Source organism: Mobula hypostoma, chromosome 3 (assembly GCF_963921235.1).
Source record: "Mobula hypostoma chromosome 3, sMobHyp1.1, whole genome shotgun sequence".
NCBI classification, from domain to species: Eukaryota; Metazoa; Chordata; class Chondrichthyes; order Myliobatiformes; family Myliobatidae; genus Mobula; species Mobula hypostoma.
Window position 1 is genome coordinate 172,813,243 of NC_086099.1, and position 23,844 is coordinate 172,837,086.

Genomic DNA, 23,844 nt, shown 5'->3' on the forward strand with positions numbered 1-23,844 from the left:
AAGACAGTGAATCAGTGAGATTCATTGCCACAGGCACCTGTGGAGAAGCCACATTAAATGAGTATATTTAAAGCAGAGGTTGATAGGTTCTTGATTAGTCAGGGTGTCAAACATTACGGGGAGAAGGCAGGAAAATGGGGTTAGGTGGAATAATAACGGAATAGCAGAGCTGACTGGGGCCAGATGGCCTAGTTCTGCTCCTATGTCTTATGGTCTATTGTCTGTAAGTACTTACACCTCTTTTAAAATGGCTCTGAATATTTAATTCTTCAATCCAGCTTTTACCTACCCACCCTAACATCTTTAAATTGGTGTCAGTTCTTATCTGACGCTGCTAATCGGAAGCATCCTGAAACGTTACAAGTACTATAAAAATCCGACTTGCTGATTTGCTTGAATCACCCTGATTTTATTGAAAAAAACAAGATTAGGAGAATAAATTACTGCAGCATAATTAATATTACAACCACTTTATTTAATATAATCCAGGTATTAAGTTTCAATTGGTTTATTTTGTTATGAACAATTTTTTTTAAAAAACTTCAGAATTATGCATTTTGCAATGTGTTGTTCATGTTTCATGTATTAACAAATATAAATGTAAATTTCATGTTTGCATTTTAACATATGGATTTACATCTAAAAGTTATGTGCAGTATTTGGAAGGCAATATCATAATGGCCAAGAAATACAAGTAATAAAATTTATGTTGCTAGTGTTAATTTCAAATGTAATATAACTTTCACCACAGAGTGATCTGTCAGATAGAATGACTTATTTTTCACTATTTTTTTTGCAGAAATCTTTTATAATGAGGAATAACATTTTTTCTAATTTAATAACAGGATTATATGTATAAATTTTATAATTTTATAGCTTGTGTACAAATTTTTAAAGATCTCACTTTAGAAGCTAGTTCATTTAAGTCTGCTTTATCTAGTGTTCGAATTAACTCCTCTGTTGCCTCACCAGGTTCTAGCATGGCCACACGATGATCTTGCCACCATATTAGAGCGGACTTTATTTTCTCTTCCAATGGCATCCTAAACAAAAGGAAAACAACTTCTCAGCAACAATGTTAGTTACCTACTCCCCAATGAATAAAGCAATATTATTTCCCCTACCTCAGCCATCTATATCAAATCATACTAATTCTACCAGGTGAGAGATAATAAAGGCAACCTACTCTCTAGTCCAATATGATGAGATTTGGTTAAATGTTTTAGGTAAACAAGGCCACTAAGATGCTAAGTCATCCGGTAAAACCTTAATCTCTCCCCCTACAGTGTCTATTTTGTGGTCTTTGCTTCCCATACACTTTCAAGAAATCTATTCCATACATTGATCATGTTTTGTGTTAACTAAAATCTCTGAACACCAGTCCTATATTTATCTTGAATTTACAACTCTTTATTCTACTGTCAATACTGTACTTAACTTAAGATCATATATCCTATTACATTTTGCATCCACTGAAAATGTTATACACCTTTAATAAATTAGCTCTTGTATGCATCTGTTCCAGGCTGAAAAGCACAGCTTCTTCCTTTTGCAGCTTTAGTGTCCAGGATCACCCATTTCACCTTGCCTTTGTTTTGTTTGAGGTATTCCTTTTCTTGATAATGAAAATTAGACACAATAATCTAGGTGTTATCTGAGTACTGCTCAATACAATTTGGCACAACTTTGAACTTGTACAATTCCATGTCTGTTAGTTCCAGCTTTTGTTATTTTTTTCATCAATCAAGGGGTACACTGCTTGTTTCTTTCATTGTAAGGTACTTTGCTATTTTGCTATTTTAAATATACAATTTTTTAGTCAGTAACATTTTCTCTTAAATTCAGTTGTAATTCATGAATTGCTGTTCCAACTTTATTGTCCTTAAGTTTGGCATTATAGATAAATATGACAACTTTACATCCAGGCAATTTCTACAAATTAAAAAAAAAGAGAACATTCAGTATTCCCACATTGATATAACTCCAAAGTAATTTATTTCATTTCTTACCCATTTCTAAAGTTTACTTTGAATCCCTAATATTTTCATTTGTTTACAGAATTTTGTTTGGAAATTCATTACACCTTTTGAATTGGAAACAGGTAACAAAGTAAATAAATATCAGAACAATGAAAATCATCCATGGTGGAAGTAATGAAGGTTCAAGTCAAGGGTCGCTTGGATGGGAAGGTATATACAAAGCAAGATAAAGTAAAAAAAAATGAAAGCTTATATTATGCACCAAATACTCAATACTGCAAAAGCCTGGAGGAATACAGTGTAAAAGTGAGTTTGGAAAGAAAATTAGTAAGGCTAACAACTGGCTTAAAAATGATATCTATCTTTGGACTACCTAAAATTTCCAGTAATCTTTCTCCTTCAGCCCGTAGAATGATTGCATTTCTTACTTTAATGGCGAAAAGATGTATCTTACAACATTGGAAAGAGCTTAACACTCCAACCACCTTTTTTGGTTTTCTCAGACGATACTATGCTTGAATTTGGAGAAAATTAGAAGCAATCTTTATGATTCCTCACTTAAATTTGAACAGACCTAGAGATCTTTTATTCAATATTTTCATTTAATGTAATTTTTTTTTTCTTTTTTTTTGCTCCATATTTATATACCCTTCTGGTTTTTTTAACTGTTTTTAATGGAGGTCGGGTTTGAGGACGTGATTTTAAGTTCTTTAACTCTATTTGGTTCCAAGTTAGCCCATTGCTTTGCTTTGCTTTTAGTTTAGTTGCACGGTGGGTTTTTCTGGTTTTTTTTTCCTTTTCTCTATTGACATATATATATAAAAATTAGTATACTATTATGTTACCTTAGTATGTTATGTTTAAATTGCATTGTTTGTATCACTTTTTTTTCTGTATTAATATTTCCTGTAATTTTATTATATTCTAACAATGTATTAGTGCCTATATGGCTTACCCTTTTGTATACTTATTCAATAAAAAGATTTAAAAAGAAAGAAAAATGGTATCAGTTAAAGTAAGGAAAATCCAAAAGATGTATTTGAAGTGAAATATAAAAAAAAGTAGGAATACAAACGGGTTATCAGTGGTTAAAATGGTAAACTCTGTGTGGAGATAGAATACATAGTATTAGACCTTAAGAAAGTGAGCAGAATTGGGCTATTTGACCCATTGAGTCTGCCCTGCCATTTCATCATGGCTGATCCATTTTCCTCTCAGCCCCATATGTCTTATACACAAAATATAAGCAGAATAGTACAGCCCACAATGTCTGGGTCAACCATGTGCTAAATTAATCCAATCCCATCTGTCTACATATCATCCATATACCCCATTCTGCCTTTGCTATCCTCCAATTCTTACTCCTTGGTAAATATCAGTTGTGTCAAGATAAGACAGGATCTAAAGGGCATTGATTGGGAGTAACTGCTTTTGGAAAAGTCTATGTATAATATATGGAAGTTTAGTGTTACTATGTTCTGGTATGGAGCAAGGACTAGGATGGTAAGGTAAAGGAATCTTGGATGGCCCAACAGATTCTAAATTTAGTCAGGAAGGAAAAGGAAGCATACATATAGCTCAGATTGAACTCTTGCAGAATATAAAGATAGAAGTAAAATGCTCAAGCAGGTAATTAGGAAGTCCAAAGAAGGCCATGAAATGTCCTTACCAAGAAGGATCAAGGAAAACCCCAAGTCATTTTATACCTATATTTAAGAAAAAAAGAGGGTAACTAAGGACAAGCTAGGGCCTCTCAAGGATAAAGGAGACAATTTGAGCTTGGAGTCAGAACAAGTGACAGCGTTATTAAATGGAGTACTTTCAAGGAGAAGGAATTGGAGGATAGTGAAGGTAGACTGGGGCATGCTAATGTGCTGCGACAGTTTAAGATTAAGGAGGAGATTATTCTGAAAACCATTAAAATGGAAAGTCCCCAAGGCATGATGGCATATATCCTGGAGTATTAAAGAAGCAAGTGAGGAGATTCTGGGGCTTTGACAAGTATCTTAGTGTCCTCAATAGCAACAGGCAAAGTCTCAGAGGATTAGAGAATAGAAAATGTTGTTAAGAAGGGAAATAAGAATAATCCAGGTAACTGTAGGCCAGTGAGCTTCATGTCAGTGGTTATAGGGAGAGGATACTGAGGGATAGAATTTAAGCACACTTTGAAAAGCAAGGCATTGTGCAGGTAGGTGATGCCTTACAAATGTAAAGGTTTTTGAGGTGGTATCAAAGGAGCTAGTTGTCAAAGGTAAGACAGTGGAATTACATACATGGTCTTTAATAAGGCATTTGATTAAGTCCCCCATGGTTGGTTGATTCAGAAGATAAAGATGCATATCCATTCAGAACTAGCCTGCCTATAGAAGATGGAAGTAGGGGTAGAAGGTTATCATTTTGGCTAAAGGTCCTTAGCCAAGTGAGGAGGAGGAGCTTAGGAGGATTAATGGCACCTAACGGCGACTCCTTTGCTTGCATCTTCGGATACAGATACAGCTCTATTTCCATCCTTAATATCTCTATTTTACCTTTCAGGGTTCTTTAGAAGAATCTGCCCTGGAGTTACACGCTGACTTTGGTTTTTTGCGGGAATGGGACCTGCTCTCAGGGTTTTATGACTGGCCATTATTCAATGTGCCAAACATGCAGCCTAAGAGATTAGCTCGCCTTCGGAGTTCCAGGATCTCACGACTCTGGAGACGGGCGGACCGAGGGTCGGGTCTCTGCAGGAATCCGGGGTGTTGTGGGAAACGGAAGATCTTTGGCTGTGTGCCCAGAGACCTGAGTTCATTGGGCACAGAGCTCAGAAAAAGTGATGCAACAGACTTTTAACATGGTAAATCAGCCAGTTGTTTGTTAAGCCTCTCCTCCTGCTGTGAAACAGAGACCTTTTTCTCCCTTATTAGGGAGAGAGAGAGCCTGTGGTATGTCGAATTACCAGGTGAACAAATAGTCTTTGGGTACTGTAAGTCTGTGTCTTTACTGATGCTTTGCTGCACACGAGTGCTCGATGGTGGGTGCCGATGCTTTTTTTTTGCTGGTGGGGGAGGGGTGATCGTTGCTTTGCTGCTGCTTATGTGTGGAGGGGGAGCTGGGGGGGGCTTTGGGGTTCTAACATTTAACTGTCATTCATTCCTTGGGGACACTCCTCTGTTTTCGTGGATGGTTGTGGAGAAAGAGTATTTCAGGATGTGCATTGTATACATTTCTCTGACATTAAATGTACCTTTGAAACCAATGGTGTTTTGCAAGTATCGGTGTTTGTGATATATATCAATGATTTGGATGAAAATGTAGATGGGTAGGTTAGCAAGTCTGCTGATGACACCAAGAATGGTGGAGTGTGAACAGCGGGATATAAATCAGTTACAGATATGGGCAGAGAAGTGGCAGATGGAGTTTAATCTGGGCAAATGTGAGGTGTGGCACTTAGAGAGGTCAAATGAAATGAGAAAGTATACAGTTAATGGTAGACACCTTAATAGCATTGAGGTACAGAGGTACTTGAGTCCATGTCTATAGTTTATTGAAGGTGGCTACACAAGTAGATAATCCGGTAAAGGAGGCACGTGGCATGCTTGCTTCATTGATAGGGGCATTGAGTATGAGAATAAAGAATTCATACTACAGCTATATAAAAGTTTAGTCAGACTGCACTTGGGGTATTGCAATGCAGTTCTGATCGTCCAATTATGGAAAGGATGTGGAGACAGTGGAGAGGGTGCAGAAGGACGTTTACCAGGATGCTGCCTGGATTAGGGATGTGAGCTATAAAGAAAGGTTGGTCAAAATGACAAATTTGGGTTGTTCTCCCTTGAGTGTCAGAGGCTGACAGGAGACCTGAAAGAGTTTTTTTTTGAATTATGAGAACCATAATTATGAAAACCTTAGCTAGAATAGACAGAATATTTCCCCATGAAAGAAACATCAAACAATAGAGTACATGTTTTTAAGGTTAGTGGAAGGGGGAATGGTTTAAAAGTGAGTTTTTTATGCAGAGAATGGTAGGTGCCTAGAATATATTACCAGGGATTGTAGCAGAAGCAGGCAATTTGGTAGTGTTTAAGATGCTTTTAGACAGCACAGGAATATGAAGGGAATGGAGAAATAGGGATGATACACAAGAGGAGTACATTTAGTATAAATCGTCATCAATATTGGAACAATATCATGGGTCGAATTGGCTGTCAGGTGCTGTACTATTCTATATTCTAATTTCCTCCTAAGTCTAATGTCTCATCAGAATTTTCCCATAGAGTGCCAATTTTTTTTTAGAAAGTCAAAAGGACAAACCTTAATTTTCCAAGTGAAGTAATATCACTGGAAGGTAGACGAAGCTTTTTACAGAAGTGTTCAAAACCTTCAGCAGGGATGCTTTTGGGTATTAATTGTAAAGTTTTCTCCAGAAAGATTTCTAAATTAAAGGAGTTAATAAAACAAAGTAAGACAGTTATTACTGGAAACACTCAGCAGGTCAGGCAGGATCTGTTGCAAATTGAGATTTAAGCATTTCAGGTTGGAAACCCTTTGTCAAAACTGAGAAAAAGATAAACTGGTAGATTAAGTTACAGAGAAGGTGCTGGTAGGGAGTTGATTATCTGGAAATTTCTGTGATAGGGTTTGGTCAGATCAAATATGTCAGTGAGATCAGTTAGAGGGTGATTACACTTCTTGGTCTGTGTTATTCTTTGCTAATGGGAGGACCTTGGGGCATGCCCAACACATCAGGCTGTATTAGTACAGGGAGAAAATCTGAGCCAATATCACATACAAATGACCAACTCCAAGGCAGAAACGGGAAGTGAGTTATCTAAAGTTGGAGAACTCACTATTGAGTCTGGAAAGCTACAAAGTGCCCCAGAGTAGATGAGAAGGTGTTATTCCTGAAGCTTACACTGGGCCTTATTCAGGAGATATTGCAGACTTAGTTCAGAGTGGGATTTAGAATTAACATAATACCAATTGAATTAAAGAACCTCCGAACCTTAGTCATAAAATTAGATTTTGCATTATTACTAATCACCAGATAAAAATTGTTGCTTGATACATTATTCAACATTATATACTTACTGTCCTTGGCATATGCATATTTCAAATACTGCTCTATTTCAATGCGTTTCCCCCCTTCACAAACCAGCTTTGGAGGTCTTACTAGCAAATTTTCCTTCAAGTCTATCTCTTCTAGAGACTGTAGCTGTCCAAAATCACTTGGAAGTGATGATAATTTATTTCCTAAAGTAAGATAAAAGAAGCATTTTCACACATAAAAATGGTGTCTGCCTACTTTAATGAATTATAGTAAACACACTAAAAGGTTTCATTATTTGAGAATATTATGCTGAAATCATGAGAAAGTGAGGCAAATTTTACCCAGTAGTAGCTAATTCCAGGATGGTAAGCATATGCAAAGAGCAGCATGGAACCACTTGGTTTTTTTTTATTAGGGAATACCAGGTAAATTTTGAACAGGAACAAAAAGATTTTGCCTGCAACAGGTGTAGAGATGCAAATTAAATGTTAAGGGGCTTGGTGTGACCATTATGCTTTATATACAATGCAGCTTCTTTCTCATCAGTCACAACACGCTGGAGGAACTCAGCAGGTCGGGCAGCATCCGTGGAAAAGATTGGTCAACAATTATTTTGTGTTTAAGCTTCTTTCTCATAATTGGGTTGTGTATCAACTATTAAGATGTATCTAAACTTAATACATATATTTATTATGCTATTTCTGGGAAATATTAGATGAGCAATTTTAACCCAAATGCTTGTAGTTGAATAGAATTCCCTGTATACAGCTTTCAAGATTACACATATTTTTCTGATCTTATCAATCGTTACCACATATGGATTCCCACTAAATATTTGGTACTTGACACAAAAGGATTTAAGAAGAATATCATGATTCAAAAGAATTGTAGCACCATAAGAGAATGATTCATAGCCACAATTATTGTAGCTATATGTTTGACACAAATTAATAGTCTTTTCTTCTTTGAGGTTTAGTGCCTTTAGAAGCTCCTAATTTACCACTGAAGTTGTAACATTAGCATTAATTCTGCATATCTTCTTACAGTTATTAACAGCCTAGCATGCCATCATGTGGATTCCTTGCAATTTACAGATTCTATCTTGAGAGACGAAAGCCTTAGAACTCATATGTCTATACTAGCCGACTCACATGATGACCACTCCAAAACTGGCCTCCAGGACCTCAGCTCTTCTCACTGAAGTCTCTTGAGCAAAAGCCTCAGTTCCCCACTCTAACTCTGGTTGCTCTGCTTAAACTTAACTGTTCATCCCAAAGAAGAAGACACATTCTAAAGGGACGATGAGGCAACTGTGGCTGACGAGGGAGTCAAAGACAGCATTAAAGTAAAAGAGGGGGCAAAAACACAAGAGGTTTTGCAGATGATGGAAATCTTGAACAACACACACGAAGTGGTAGAACAACTCAGAGGTCAGGCAGCATCTATGGTGGGAAATGAACAGACAATGTCTTGGGCTAAGACCCTTCATCAGGATTGTAAAGTAAGGATAGGAAGTTGGGGAAGGGTAAGGAGTACAAGTTGGCAGGTGATAGGTAAAACCAGGTGGGAGAGAAAGTGGGTGGGTGGGGGAGGGGAATGAAGCAAGAAGTTGGGAGGTGATAGGCGGAAGAGGTGAATAAGACCTTAAGACATAGGAGCAGAATTAGGCCATTTGACCCTTCAAGTCTGCTCCACCATTCAATCATGACTGATCCTATTTTCCCCTCCTCAACCCCATTCCCTGGCCTTAATAACTGTAATATTTGATACCATGTTTAATCAAGAACCTATCAATCTCTGCCTTCAATACACCCAACAACCTGGCCTCCACAGCTGCCTGTGGTAACAAATTCCACAAATTCACCACCCTCTGGCTAAAGAAGTTTCTCCTCAACTCTGTTTTAAATGGACACCCCTCTATCGTTAGGCTGTGCCCTCTTGTCCTAGACTTCCTCACCATGGGAAACATCCTTTCCCCATCTTCTCAGTCCTGGCCATTCACTGTTCGAAAGGTTTCAATGAGATCCCCCCTCATCCTTCTAAATTCCAGCGAGTACAGACCAGAACCATCAAATGTTTCTCGTATGATAACCCTTTCATTCCCAAAATCATCCTTGTGAACTGCCTCTGAACCCTCTCCAACGCCAACACATCTTTTCTTAGATGAGGAGCCCAAAACTATTCATAATACTCAAGGTGAGGCCTCACTAGAGCCTTATAAAGCTTCAGCATCACATCCCCGCTCTGGCATTCAAGACCTCTTGAAATGAATGCTAACATTGCATTTGTCTTCCTCACCACTGACTCAACCTGGAAGTTAACCTTCAGGGTGGTCTTCACAAGGACACCCAAGTCCCTTTGCGTCTCAGATTTTTGGATTTTCTCCCCATTTAGAAAATAGTCTGCACGTTTATTTTTACTACTAAAGTGCACAACCATGCATTTTCCAGCATTGTATTTCATTTGCCACTTTCTTGCCCATTCTCCTAATCTGCCTAAGTCCTTCTGCAGCCTACCTGTTTCCTCAACACTACCTACCCCTCCACCAATCTTCATATCATCTGCAAACCTGGCAACAAAGCCATCTATTCCATCATCTAAATTATTGATATACAACATGAAACAAGTGGTCCCAACACTCACCTCTGCAGAACACCACTAGTCACTAGCAGCCAACCAGACAAGCATCCTTCTATTCCCACTCGCTGCCTCCTACCAATCAGCCAATGCTCTAACCATGTTAGTTATGAAGGACTGAAGAAAAACAATGGGTCATGGAAGAAAGGGAAGGAGGAGGGGCACCAGAGACAGATGATGGCTGGTGACGAGAAAAGAATGAGTGAGAAGGAACCAGAATGGAGAATTGAAAAAGAGAGAAGGGGAAGGGGAAGAAATTACTGGAACTTTGAGAAATAGAAATTCATGCCATCAGGTTGGAGGATACCCAGACAGAATATGAGGTGTTGCTCCTCCAGCCTTAGTGTGGCCTCATGATGGCAGTAGAGGAGGCCATGTAAGACATGTAATGGAAAGTTGAATTGAAATAGATGGTCACCAGAAAATCCCGCTGTTGTTGCAGACAGAGCAAAGGTGCTCAACAAAGCAGTCCCCCAATCTATGTCAGGTCACACTGATGTGGAAGAGGCTGCACTGGATGCAGTAGATGACCTTAACAGACTCACAAATGAAGTTGGGGCCTTGAGTGGTAGTAAGGGAGGTGGTGCATCGCAATTTGTGTAGAGGGCGTACAATATAGCAAAAATTAATGGGAAGGTAGAAGATTGGGAAGCTTTTAAAAGACAACAGAAGGCAGCTGAAAAGTCAATAAGGAGAGAAAAAATAAAATATGAAGGTAAGCTTGCCGATAGTATAAAGGAGGGTACCGAAAGATTTTTCAGATATATGAAGAGTGAAAGAGAGGCAATAGGGGTCATCAGGTCACTGGAAAGTGATGCTAGAGACACAGTAATAGAGGACAAAGAAATGGTGGACAAACTTAGTAAGTATTTTGCGTCAGTCTTCACTATTGAAGGCACTAGCAGAATGCCAGAAATTCAAGAGTATCGGGGGGGAGGGGGGGCAGGTGGTGTGATGTTGCTATTACTAAGGAGAAGATGCTTGGGAAGCTGAAAGATCTGAAGGTAGATAAGTCACCTGGACCAGATGGACCACATCCCACGGATCTGAAAGAAGTAGGTGAAGAGATTGCGGAGGCATCAGTAGTGACCTTCCAAGAATTACTAGATTCTGGAATGATTCCAGTGGACTAGAAAATCACAAATGTCGCTCCACTCTTTAAAAAGGGAACGAGACAAAATACACAAAATTATAAGACAATTAGTTTGACTTCAGTGGTTGACAAGATGTTAGAGTCCATTATTAAGGATGAAGCTTTGGGATACTTGGAGGCAGAGCATAAATAGGCTGAACTCAGCATGGTTTTCATAAGGGGAAATCTAGCCTGACAAATCTGTTGTAATTCTTTGAGGAAATAACAGGCAGCTTAGAAATGGATGTTTACCTGGATTTTCAAAAGGCCTCTGACAAGATGCTGCACATGAGGCTGCTAAACAAGAACCTATGGTATTTCAAGAAAGATACTAGCATAGACAGAAGATTGGCTGACTACTAGAAGGCAAACAGTGGAAGGGGGAATTTTCTGGTTGGCTGCTAGTTACTAGTGGTCTACCACTAGGGTTTGTTATCTGTCAGTGATCTGGATGATGGAATTGATGTGTTTGTGGCTAAGTTTGCAGATGATACAGAGACATGCAAAGGGCAGGTAACACTGAGGAAGAAGGGAGTCTGCAGAAGGACAGACGTATTAGGACAATGAGCAAAGAAGTGGCAGATGGAATATAGTGAAGGGAAGTATATGGTCATGTACTTTGGTAGAAGGGATAAAGGCATTGACTATTTTCTAAAGGAGGAGCGATTTCAGAATTTGGATGTGCAAAGGGATTTGGGAGTTCTAGTGCAGGATTCCCTATATGTTAATTTGGAGGTTGAGTTGGTAGTAAGGAAGGCAAATGCAATGACATTGGAAAGCATTCATTTTGAGAGGTCTAGAATATAAAAGCAAGGATGTAATGCTCATTGGTCAGATCACATTTAGAATATTGTGAGCAGTTTTGAGCCCCATATGTAAGAAACAATGTGCTGGTATTTGGAGAGGATTCAGAGGAGGTTTACGAGAATGATCCTGGGAATAAAACCATTAATGTATGAGCAGTGTTTGATGGCTCTGGACCTGTATTCATATGAGTTTAGAAGAATGAGTAGGGATCTTATTGAAACCTACTAAACATTGAAAGGCCTAGATAGAGTACACATGGAATGGGTGTTTCCAATAGTGGAAGAGACCTAGGGCCAGGGCACAGCCTCAGAGTAAGAGGACCTCCTTTTAGAACAGAGATGTTGGAATTTCTTACGCCAGATAAATTTGTGGAATTCATTGCTACATGCAGCTATAGCATGTAGGGCAAGTTAATGGGGATATTTAAAGTGGATATGGATAGGTTTTTGATGAGCAAGGATGTCAAAGGTTACGGGGATAAGGCAGGAGAATGGGGTTGAGGGGCAAAATAAATCAGTGATCAAATGGCAGACTCAATGGCTGAATGGCCTAATTCTGCTCCTATGTCTTATGGACTTCAGTAAGGCCTTTGATCAGGTTCCATGTGGTAGGTTGCGATGGAAAGTTAGATTACATGGATCCAGAGTGAGCTAGCTAATTGGATACAGAATTTTCTTGATGGTAGGAAGCAAGATGGTGAAGGCTACTTTAAGGGTTGGAAGCCTATGATCAGTGGTTTTCCCCAGGGTTTGCTGCTAGGTCCATTGCTGTTTGTCATCTATATCAATGATTTAGTCTTGGTTAGTACGAATGTTTGCAGATGTCATTAAAATAAATGGTTTCAGTGACAGTGAAGATGGCCATCAGGGTTTACAGAAGAATCTTGATCAGCTGGGTAAACTGGCCAAGCAAAGGAAAATGGAATTAAATTTGGATGGGCAAGGTATTGCATTTTGGGAAGACAAATGAGGTAGGAATTTCTCTATGAACAGTCTGACCCTGGGAGTGCTGTAGAAAGAGGGACCCAGGAATAAACCGGGTAGTGAAGTAGGCTTTTGGCAGGGTGGTCTTCATCAGTCAGGGCATTTGAGTACAAAGGTTGGGATATTATGTTGCAGTTGTAGAAGATGTTGGTGAGGCCACATTTGGAATATTGTGTTATTTTGATAGCCCTGCTATAGAAAAGAGTTCTGAGGAGATTTATGATGATGTTGCAGGACTCAAAGGACTAAGTTATGGAAAGAGCTTGAGATGATTGGGACATCTTTTAGTCGAACGTAGAAGAATGAATGATGATCTTATAGAGGTGTATAAAATTATGAGAGGCATTCATAGAGTAAATGCACATACCTTTTTCCCAGACTGGGGAATCAATAACTAGAGAGCATACATTTAAGGTGAAAGGGAAGAGGTTTAATAGGAACCTGAGGTACAACTTTTTAACACAAAGAGTGATCAGTATATGGAATGAGCTGCCAGAGGGAGTGGTTGAGGCAGCTACATTGTTCATTATGTGCCGTGTCGTATGACATGGGCATTCATCGTCTTTCCATGACCATAATTGTTCTTGGCAAAAGATACATTGACTACATTTAAAAAGTACCAGGATAGGTACATGAATAGAAAAGGTAAGACCTGGGCCAAATGCAGGCAAACTGAACTAGCTTCAGTGAGAATTTTGGTTAATATGGAACAGATGGGCTGAAAGTTGGGCTGTATGACTATAACTACAGAGAATTATTCCTGACACCAGAGTCTTCAGTCTGTCATTGCTTTCCCTCAAAGTGCAGAGAACGGCTTGAATTTCAGTCAGCAATGAAATTATGTAACTTGCTGCTCACCTCAGGGAATGGTGCCCTTAATGACTTAGAAATCTCTGTGGTGTGGATTTTCTTTCTTAATAAAGCATCTTGTTTATACAAGCATTATTACAATAGTGAAAGTAGTTCAAAATACCCAAAGTCATAGAATCATAGAAAAATACAGCACAGAAACAGGCTATTTTATCTGTGCCAAAATCCTCATAAGCGTATTCATGTTCTAAGTTTATTCTGGTGTGCAGGTGAAAGCCACCATCCAGCTGTTCCTGTAGATGTGCAGGAAGTGCAGAATGAATGACAACACTTCTGGATTTTTGCATTCAATGGTCCATCAAAGCTTTACAGTGTAATAATGGTGGAGGCTAGCTATTCCCATCAACAGTCTTAAACTGCACTTCTCAGTAATATGGCTAACCAAATTATTTTCAAAAGGAATCAATTATCCTTTAATTGCATATACCACACTGCCACCTGCATACTACTACAGGTAACATTGCCTTCTATTTGACCCCACTGCATTTATACAGTAATCTCACCTCGAATGTTGATGCATTTAAGTTTGACAAGTTCTGTCAGGGATTTGGGGAGATAGGTTATATTATTGTATGCAGCTACAAGTTTTTCCAAGTTCTTCATCTCTCCAATCCTGGCTGGAATGGCTTTCAATTCATTGTTTGATATGTCAAGTTCTTTTAAATTTGTCAAATTACATAGCTCATCAGGTAAGTCTCTTATCTGGGAAAGGAAAAGATAACATGGGAAAAAGAGGAATTAATGTGTTTTCTGTTATTTTATTCCCCCAAAGCAATCCCATACTACTTATGCATGCCAGGATTAGTTAACACCCAAAGTGTTAACAAGAATAATTTCTCCCACATGGTTTTCTTTATCTGTAAGTTTTTGAACAACAATAAAATAATTCTGGATAAGGCATTGCCACAAAACATTGTACTTCTATGTATGCAATGTCTTAAGCTGGATTCACCACTTTTAACTGCATACCTGGATTTAAGTAAGTCTCAAATTAGTTACGATTGCCCAAATTTTGTAGGAATGCCTTGGTGAAACTACTAATTTTGCACATGACTTCAAGTTACTGAGAACATCTCCAGAGAACAAATTACAGCAAATGCACACAATTTACAATGCAAAACTTGTATATCAAAGTTAACACTTGCATTTCCATTTTAATCAAATGAAAGGAAAGGTACTTCAGAACAGACCATCCCTCCCTTTCTGGATCTCCTCCACCAAGAACTCAATAGAAACATAGAAAAACTACAGCTGATGCCACCAAACTTATAAAATGGCTTCTCCCTCTACTGTCAATATATCAAAGGCTCTTTGAACAATTATTTTAAATTATTGTCTATTATGTAATATCCTTACCTTCACACCATCCAGCTGACTAATTATCAGTGTTTCCAGTGTTGTCAGATTACATATTTCAATTGGAAAAAAATCAAAATAATTATTAGAAAAATTAAGCTCCATAATCTGCTCTAGTTTTAAAATATTCTTTGGAAGATATTTAATTTTGTTGTTCGATATGTCAAGTACTTTCAGATTAGCTAATTGGCATAAATTTATGGAAAAGAGAGTAAAGTTGTTATTTTGAAGGTAAAGGTTCTGAAGTTGAAATAAAGCAGAAATTTGTGCTGGAATATTTCCAATATTATTTTTACTCAAATCCAAATATTTCATGTTCATAAGTTGGCATATATGAATGGGAAACACTGAGAAATTATTTGCACTTAAATCAAGAGTTTCCAGGTTCGTAATGCAGGATACATCTGCAAGTATTTCAGAGATATAATTGTAACTAAGATTTAAGTACTGCAATCCAGAAATCAAGCATAATGCACCTGGAAATTGCTTAAAACTGTTGTGGCTTAAATTTATTCTAGTGACCCGGAAACAGTTTTTGAATTCAATAGGAATTTCTTCTACAACATTATGGGAAATGTCCAAAACTGAAAGGTTAATGATATGTGACAAACCAACAGGCAGATTTTTTAGTTTATTATTACTAACAGATAAATCTGTCAAATAATATAAATTGCCTATCTTTGAAGGCAACTGAGTAATCTTATTGCCATCAAGTAAAAGTTGTTTAATTTTCTCACATCTAGAGATTTCATTTGGGAGTTCACTTAATTGATTATACTTCAGTTGCAGAACCTGTAGTTCCTGCAGTTTCACTATTTTCTCTGAAAGAACAGCCAGCTGATTTCCATTCAACATTAGTTTCTTGAGAGCAAACAAATCAAAACACTGCAATGGCAAAAATGTTAACTTATTATCATTCAGTGATAGAATTTTTAAGTTTTTCAACTCAGAGATCTCCTTTGGTAGGCTTTGAAGTGAGTTCTTTGAAAGATGAAGTTCCGTTAACTCCGGTAGCAGACATATGAATCTTGGGAAAACAAATATCCTATTATTGTTTAGTCTTAGAACACGCAAATTCTTCAGCCTGGCTGTGGTTTCTGGTAAAGTGGTTAGTTGATTTCCCTCCAAACTTAATGTTTCTAACTTAGTGAGGTGTCCAATTTCAACAGGCAACTTTGAAATATTATTTCCATCAATATTAAGGTAGATTATTTTCTTAAGTGCAGCAATTTCACCTGGAATGAATGTGATGCTGTTGTGACTAATATCTAATAGTTTCAGATTTTTAAGAAGATAAAGCTTTGATGGAATAGAGGTCAACTTCCTTCTGTTAAGTGATATTACTTCAATGTTGTTATTAACTTGTATATCATCATTCTCTGAAAATAGAAAAATTGTAACTTCCTCAAGTGTATGTGGATCCAATGACTCTTCTGAGATCTGTTGAGTCATCTTTTCTCGATTATTCTTCACTTACTCTAATTTCAAGTTTGCTGATGTTGTTCTGAGTTGCTTGCTTTATCACTGAACAACACTAAAATAGAAAAATCATAACATGACAAAATAATATTGAATTTAAATTTGAAATTTAAGAAATCTTAAATTGAATTCATTGCCACTATTGGGAATTCTTTCAGCCTCAACTGGAAGAATGCTTAGTGCTGGGCTAATACTTGGAACTCAAGAGCATCCCAAGTGCAATTCAGGGCTTTCTCAATTATTAAGCACTGGGATTTATTATCATGCATAACATTCTCATTTGTTAAGTTTTCCTTTCTCTTCTTTATGAATTGTGTTATTTATTTCAAACACCATATTTACACATCTATAATAATCAATAGACAATTGGTGCAGGAGTAGGCCATTCAGCCCTTCAAGCCAGCACCACCATTCACTGTGATCATGGCTGATCATCCACAATCAGTACCCTTTTCCTGCCTTCTCCCCATATCCCTTCACTCCGCTATCTTTAAGAGCTCTATCTCTTTTTTGAAAGAATCCAGACAACTGGCCTCCACTGTCTTCTGAGGCAGAGCATTCCACAGAACCACAACCCTCTGTGTGAAGAAGTTTTTCCTCAACTCTGTTCTAAATTGTCTACCACTTATTCTTAAACTGTGGCCGCTGGTTCTGGACTCCCCCAACATTGGGAATGTGTTTCCTGCCTCTAGCGCGTCCAATCCCTTAATAATCATAGACTTTTTAAAGACCTTGGTCTTTTCAAAGACCTTTGGCAGCAGATCTAGAACATTGGGGTTTGCCAGAGGTTGACCTGCATAAGTAGCAGAAGGACTCTTGGATATGGAGAGTCAGCTTGTCATCCATTTCCAGACAGGCTGGCATTTCAACTGAATCTGTCTAGGTGAGTTGCTACAGAATTGTCAATGGGTAGTCAACCTGAAACATTAACTGCTTCATTCTCCATTGATGCTACCTGTCTTGTTGTATTTTGAGAATTTTAAGCGTCCATTTCAAATTTCCAGTATCTGTAGTTTGGTCTTGTATTTTGATAAAGTATTATTCTAGTGTTCTGAAATCTGCCCTTTACAAGCCTGGATCTTGAACCAATCATCAGCCCACGCTCTTCAAAATCTACCAGTGAATGGAAAGTTCTCTCTCCCTTTCACGGTCTTGTAACAGCGGTAACATTCTCCTGCCTGCCTTCACATTTCGTCCTCTGTTAAAGATGTGCTCACTTCCCATTCAGACCGGCACTGAAGATGGAGGCTATAATAGGAAGATGCCCGTTGATGTTTGGTTAGTGAGGAGCGGGGCGGAGCACGGCACCAGGTACCGCCGGCCGCCGGCCCTCTACCAACGCACTCACCTCCTCCGCTCTCCCAGCCGCCGTGGGAGGACACTTCGTTACCACAGCAACGGGTTGCTTGATGCAAGTCGCGTTTTCCGACCACTCGCGAGATTCCCCTTGCCGGGCCGGGGCCGGGGCCGGGCCGGGGCGGTCAGTGCGCCCTCAGAATCTGCGTCTGCTTGTGAGCTAGGTGGACAGCGGCCGTAACCAATCTTTTCGTTTCTTTATACAGTACTACATCATTATGTACATAAAAGCAGTGCACTCACTCGTGTGACTGATCACATGGCTATATTTCTATTTTTTAGACTCTCCAAGGAGAATAAAGTGGTTTTCTACAAACTTTTGTCAATTATTTATAAAATCCTAAAAGATCCATCAGCACTCATTAAAATGTCTACTGTATACTAGGTAAGTCCTAGTTTTGATTCAGAAAAAAAGCCTTCTTTGCTGATTGAGTCAAGATTCACAACGAATAGCACAGGTGATTTGTGGCGAGGGCTGCACACCATCGCAGACTTTAAAGCCAAACGTTGCGGTGCCGCCAATATCTCCCAGATGCTGAATCGCTTTTATGCTCGGTTCGATGTTGCTAACTCAAGAACCTCCGAGGAAAGCCACCGCTACAACCTGCAACCTGGTCATCTCTGAGGCTGAGGTACGCAGATGTTACCAACAAGTGGACAGTCACAAGACTGTGGGACCAGACGGCATCCCAGGGCGAGTACGCAGGATGTACGCAGCACAACTGGTAGGTTTGTTTACTGACCTTTTTAATCTCTCCCTCTCCCAGTGTAGAGTGCCCTCCTGCTTCAAAACATCCACCATTGTCCCTGGACCCCAAAAGACCAAGGTAACATGACTGAACGACTGGCGTCCTGTCGCACTCACCTCAATAATAAGAAAACGCTTTGAGAGGCTGGTCAAGGATTACATCTGCAGCTTCCTACCACTCAAGCTGGACCCCAAACAATTCACCTATGGACACAACTGATTGACAGATGATGGAATAGCCACTGCTCTACATACTGTCTTTACACACCTGGAGAAGAAGGATGCTTATGTGAGAATGCTGTTCTTGGACTATAGTTCAGCATTCAACACCATAGTTCCATCCAGGCTTGATAAGAAGCTCAGAGACCTCGGCCTTGACCCTGCCTTGTGCAGCTGGATCCTGGACTTCTTGTCAGATCGCCAGCAGGTTATAAGTGTGCTCCCTTACCTCCAACCCTCTGACTCCCAATACAGGAGCCTCTCAAGGCTGCGTATAAGTCCCCTCCTTTACTCCCTGTATACCCATGACTGTATCGACACCCACAGCTCCAATCTGCTAATTAATTTTGCCGACGACACTACATTGATTGGCCTTATCTCAATAACGAGGTGGCCTACAGTGAAGAAGTCATTTCTCTGACACAGTGGTGTCAAGTAAACAAAGAAGCTGGTTGTGGATTACAGGAAGAATGGAGACAGGCTAGCCCCTATTGACATCAATGGATCTGGGGCTGAGAGGGTAAACAGCTTCAAGTTCCTTGGCATCCACATCACCGAGGACCTCACGTGGTCTGTACACACCAGCTGTGTGGTGAAAAAGGCACAACAGCGCCTCTTTCGCCTCAGACGGTTGAGGAAGTTTGGTATGGGCCGCCTACGAACTTCCTATAAGGGCACAACTGAGAGCATCCTGACTGGTTGCATCACTGCCTGGTATGGGAACTGTACCTCCCTTAATCACAGGACTCTGCAGAGAGTGGTGCGGACAGCCCAGCTCATCTGTAGTTGTGAACTTCCCAAGATTCAGGACATTTACAAGGACAGGTGTGTAACAAGGGCCCATAGGATCATTGGGGACCCAAGTCATACCAACCACAATCAATTCCAGCTGCTACCATCTGGGAAGTAGTACCACAGCATAAAAGCCAGGACCAACAGGCTCCGGGACAGCTTCTTCCACCGGGCCTTCAGACTGATGAACTCAACGCTGATTTGAGTGTACGCTATATTACATTGACTATTCTATTTATTATAAATTACTATGATTGCACATGGCACACTTAGATGGAGACGTGCATGATTCTGATTTGATGGAGACAGACATGAGAGCACGGAGAAACATCTGGAAAACTTCTGAAATGCCCGCTTCGCCGCAGCTGCTACTGTGTGGTAATCGGAATCTTGGGAGCTGAAGGCCCAGAAATCCTTGGCTTTGCGTGTTTCAGCGGCCGGGGAGAGGTCGAAGGCGCTCGGCAGAGGATGGCGCTCGGGAGGCTGTATCGGAGAGACTGCTCGGAAGCTCAGAGTTTTTGGACGGATGGACTAGGGGTCGGCTGCTTCCAAGGTATCGGCAAGTTGATGGTGCCTGGATGTTTATGGCAGGGAGTTTCTCCCTTTTGCCGGCTGCTATCGGAGACTCAGGAGTCGATAGACTCAAGACTTTGAGACTTTTTTTTACTGTGCCCATGGTCTGTTCTTCATCAAATTATGGTATTGCTTTGCACTGCTGTAACTATATGTTATAATTATGTGGTTCTGTCATGTTAGTCTTTGGTTTGTCCTGTTTTCTGTGATATCACTCTGGAGGAACATTGTATCATTTCTTAATGCATGTATGCATTTCTAAATGATAATAAAAGAGGACTGAATGTTTTCATAATCTAACATAAAGATTTTTACTTCTCATGTATGTGAAGGATGTAAGAAATAAAGTCAATTCAATTCACACACCTGTTGTACTGATCTCATTTTTTCAAAGTTCAAAACAACTTTATTATTGAAGTACATATATGTCACCATATACAACATTGAGGTTCATTTTCTTGCAGGCATACTCAAACAATCCATAATAGAATCAATGAAAGACTGCACCGACTTGGGCATTCAACCAGTGTGCAAAAAACAAAAAGAAAGAAATAATAATAATAATAAACAAGCAATAAATATCGAGAACCTGAGATGAAGAGTCTTTCAAAGTGTTGTCGGAGCATTTCAATGATGGGGCAAGTGAAGTCGAGTAAAGTTATCCCCTTTGGTTCAAGAGCCTGATGGTTCAGGGGTAAGAAGTGATCCTGAACCTGGTGGTGTGAGTCCTTCTTCATGATGGCGACAGAGAGATGAGAACATGTCCTGGGTGGTGGGGGTCGTTGTCAATGGACGTTGTTTTCCTGTGACAGTGCTCCATGTAAATGTGCTCAGTGGTGGGGAGGACTTTATCTGTGATGTTCTGGGCTACGTCCACTACTTCTTGTAGGATTTTTCGTTTAAGGGTATTGGGGTTTCCATACCAGGCTGTGAAGTAGCCAGTCAATATACTCATCACACATCTACAGAAGTTTGTCAAACTTTTAGATGTCATGGCGAATCTTCACAAACTCCGATTAAAGTAGAGGTAATGGTGTGAGTTCTTTGTAATTGCACTTAGTTGCTGGGCCCAGGACAAGTCCTCTGAAAAAAATAACACCGAAGAATTTAAAGGTGTTAACCCTCTCCACGTCTGAATCAGAATGAGAATCGGAATCGGTTTAATATTACTGGCATATGTCGTGAAATTTGTTAACATAGCAGCAGCAGTACAAACCAATACATGATAAATATAGAAAAAAAACTGAATTGCTGTAACTATATATCAGTCAGTCAGTCAGTGGATGCCGTCCCGAATCCGGGGTTGGTGGCTATGCACCTCCAACTTCTTCAATCTTGCGACAGCACCGAGTACAGCCTCTCCTCCAGTTTGTTCTCGCTGGCCGCCTTGGCACCGCCTGCCGCTGCCCCCGACGAACTCGAGCCCGAGGCCGTGTCGGCCTCCAGCCGCGGCCCCTTCTTTGAGCTCGGCTCTTCCTTAGGCGGAGGCCTTGGGTAGGTCCAGGCACATGGTGCAGCGCCCAAGTTCCTCATGTCTCTTCTAACCAAATGCATAGCATACGATTCGTAGATACGTGGTGAGGCTTTAATCTCTTCCACGGAAGGTGGCCATTGGCTCACAAGGAGCTCATCTGTCCTTTGTCAGGTCTTGTTTTTTTTAAGTCCTGCTGGGTGTCCTCACACCCTTCTCACCAGACTAAGTCCAGTGGGGGAGCTGGCCCAAGTCGCCAACCACTCGACCACGGCCCCCAGTATACTATATATATATATATGTATATTAAATAGTTAAGTTAAGTAAATAGTGCAAAAACAGAAATTAAAAGAAGTGGTGAGGTAATGTTCATGGGTTCAATGGTCATTTAGAAATTGGATGGCAGAGGGGATGAAGATGTTCCTGAATTGCTGAGTGTGTGCCTTTAGGAGTGTGTGCCTGCCTTCCTGATGGTAACAATGAGAAGTGATATGATCCCCCAATGAGGACTAGTTCATGGACTCTAGTTACCTCCTCCTGAAGTCTATATCAGCTCCTTGGTCTTGCTGACATTGAGTAGGAGATTGTTGTTATGGCACCACTCAGCCAGATCTTTAGTCTCCCTTCTATATACTAATTCGTCACCACCTTTGATTCGACGTACAACAGCAGGGTTGTCAGCAAACTTGAATACGGCATTGGAGCTCTGCTTAGCTACGCTGTCATAAAGCAAGCAGAGTAGGGGGCTAAGCACACAGCATTGTGATCCACCTGTGCTGATGAAAGTCGTGGAGGAGATGCTGTTGCCAACCTGAAATAACTGGGGTCTGCAAGTGAGGAAATCGAGGATCCAATTGAACAAGGGTATTGAGGCTTATTGATTAGTTTTGAGGGGATGATGGCATTGAATGCCAAGCTGTAGTCTTGATGTATGCATCTTCATTGTCCAGATGTTCCAAAGCAATGTTCCCTTTAAGGTGAGCGTGCCCACATCTTTTGCTACAAACACACAAAAGAATTTAAACTGCACACAGTTTAAATTACAAAATTAGAGGGAACATTGTTCCAGGGTTGAGTGAAGAGCCAACGAAATGGCATCTGCTATGGACTTACTGCTCTGATCGGCATATTGTAGCGGATGCAAGTCGCTTCTCAGGCAGGAGTTGATATGTTTCATCACCGACCTCTCAAGACACTTCACCACAGTGGATGTAAGTGCTACTGGATGATAGTCATTGAGACAGATTACCACACTCTTCTTAGGCACTGGTATGATTGAAGCCTGCTTGAAGCAGGAAGGTACCTCAATCAGCCAGAGTGAGAGGATAAAATCATCAGTGAACACTCCAGCCAGTTGATCAGCACAGGTCTTTAGTACTTTACCAGGTACTCCCTGAGTCTCCAATTAATGCATGTACTGCAATTTCTTGGCAACAAAAGGAAACCCATTTTGTCACAGGGAAAGCATGGTAGCTCTCCAAGGGTTTGTCGATCACAGGTTTGACCTTCAGGTCTCAATCTAAGGAGTCGCTAATCATGGCTTTGACCTTTGGGCCTCGACATCCAGACTCATGTGGACCTCCAACAGTGATGACCTGGGGGGGGGGGTGGTAATCACTGGCCCTAGTGACTCCCATCTGTATAGACCTCCACTTGCCTACCTGGGGAACACTGGTAATATACTATATGCAACTATATCCAGTAATCTACGGAGGCAGTGTTGCTGATTTTTTTTCCAGTGCCTTGAAATATATCCAGGTCTCAGAAGCATATAAGAGGGCAACGATAACTGTTACATGGTAATAGTATGAGTTTAGTGCTAGGACTCAGATTAAGTCTTGAAATACCTCTTCCTCAGTATGTGCCAGACAGAAAATACTAAAAATTCACAATTCACAATTAATTCAACAGTTAAGCAAACTAAGATCAATGTTTTCCCAAAACAGCATCCTCAACGATGAAACCCCAGTAATAGATATATTAGGCAAGCCATATTGTTTGCATGCATGATATCAGATTTCTGAAGCTCAATTCTGAGGGAAGAGATTAGCAGGATGGCAATGGAAAATATTCAAGGCTGTATTCAAAGACTCCTTAAAGAAATGCAATATCCCCACTGATTACTGGGAATTTCTGGCCCAAGACTACTTTTGACTTATTTCCTGTCAGTCATCTTATGTACAGATACTCCTGTACCTAGAGCCACTTTATGTACATACAATTGGTCTATTTATATAAGTAATCTTATGTATTTATATGTATTGTGTTTTTTAAGCTGCATTGGATCCGGAGTACAATATTTCATTCTCCTTTACATTTGTAAACTGATGAATTGCAATAAACGATTTTGAATCTTGAGTGTTATGAAAATGTTGACTTAAATGTTATTTTAGATACTTAAAAAGATCCTTAT

At 40.0% G+C, this 23,844-nt stretch overlaps 1 protein-coding gene across 1 annotated transcript; it reads right to left on the minus strand.

The window, feature by feature from the left end:
- Window positions 1-475: 475 nt before the first annotated feature.
- Window positions 476-22,608, minus strand: LOC134343759 (leucine-rich repeat and death domain-containing protein 1-like). The gene is made up of 6 exons (XM_063042499.1): window positions 22,545-22,608; window positions 17,621-17,763; window positions 13,941-14,139; window positions 7,050-7,211; window positions 6,273-6,393; window positions 476-1,043 (listed from the first exon to the last, which is right to left on the minus strand). Exons 1-6 carry the CDS (start codon window positions 22,606-22,608, stop codon window positions 863-865), a joined length of 870 nt encoding a protein of 289 aa, XP_062898569.1. The 3' UTR covers window positions 476-862.
- Window positions 22,609-23,844: the final 1,236 nt, after the last annotated feature.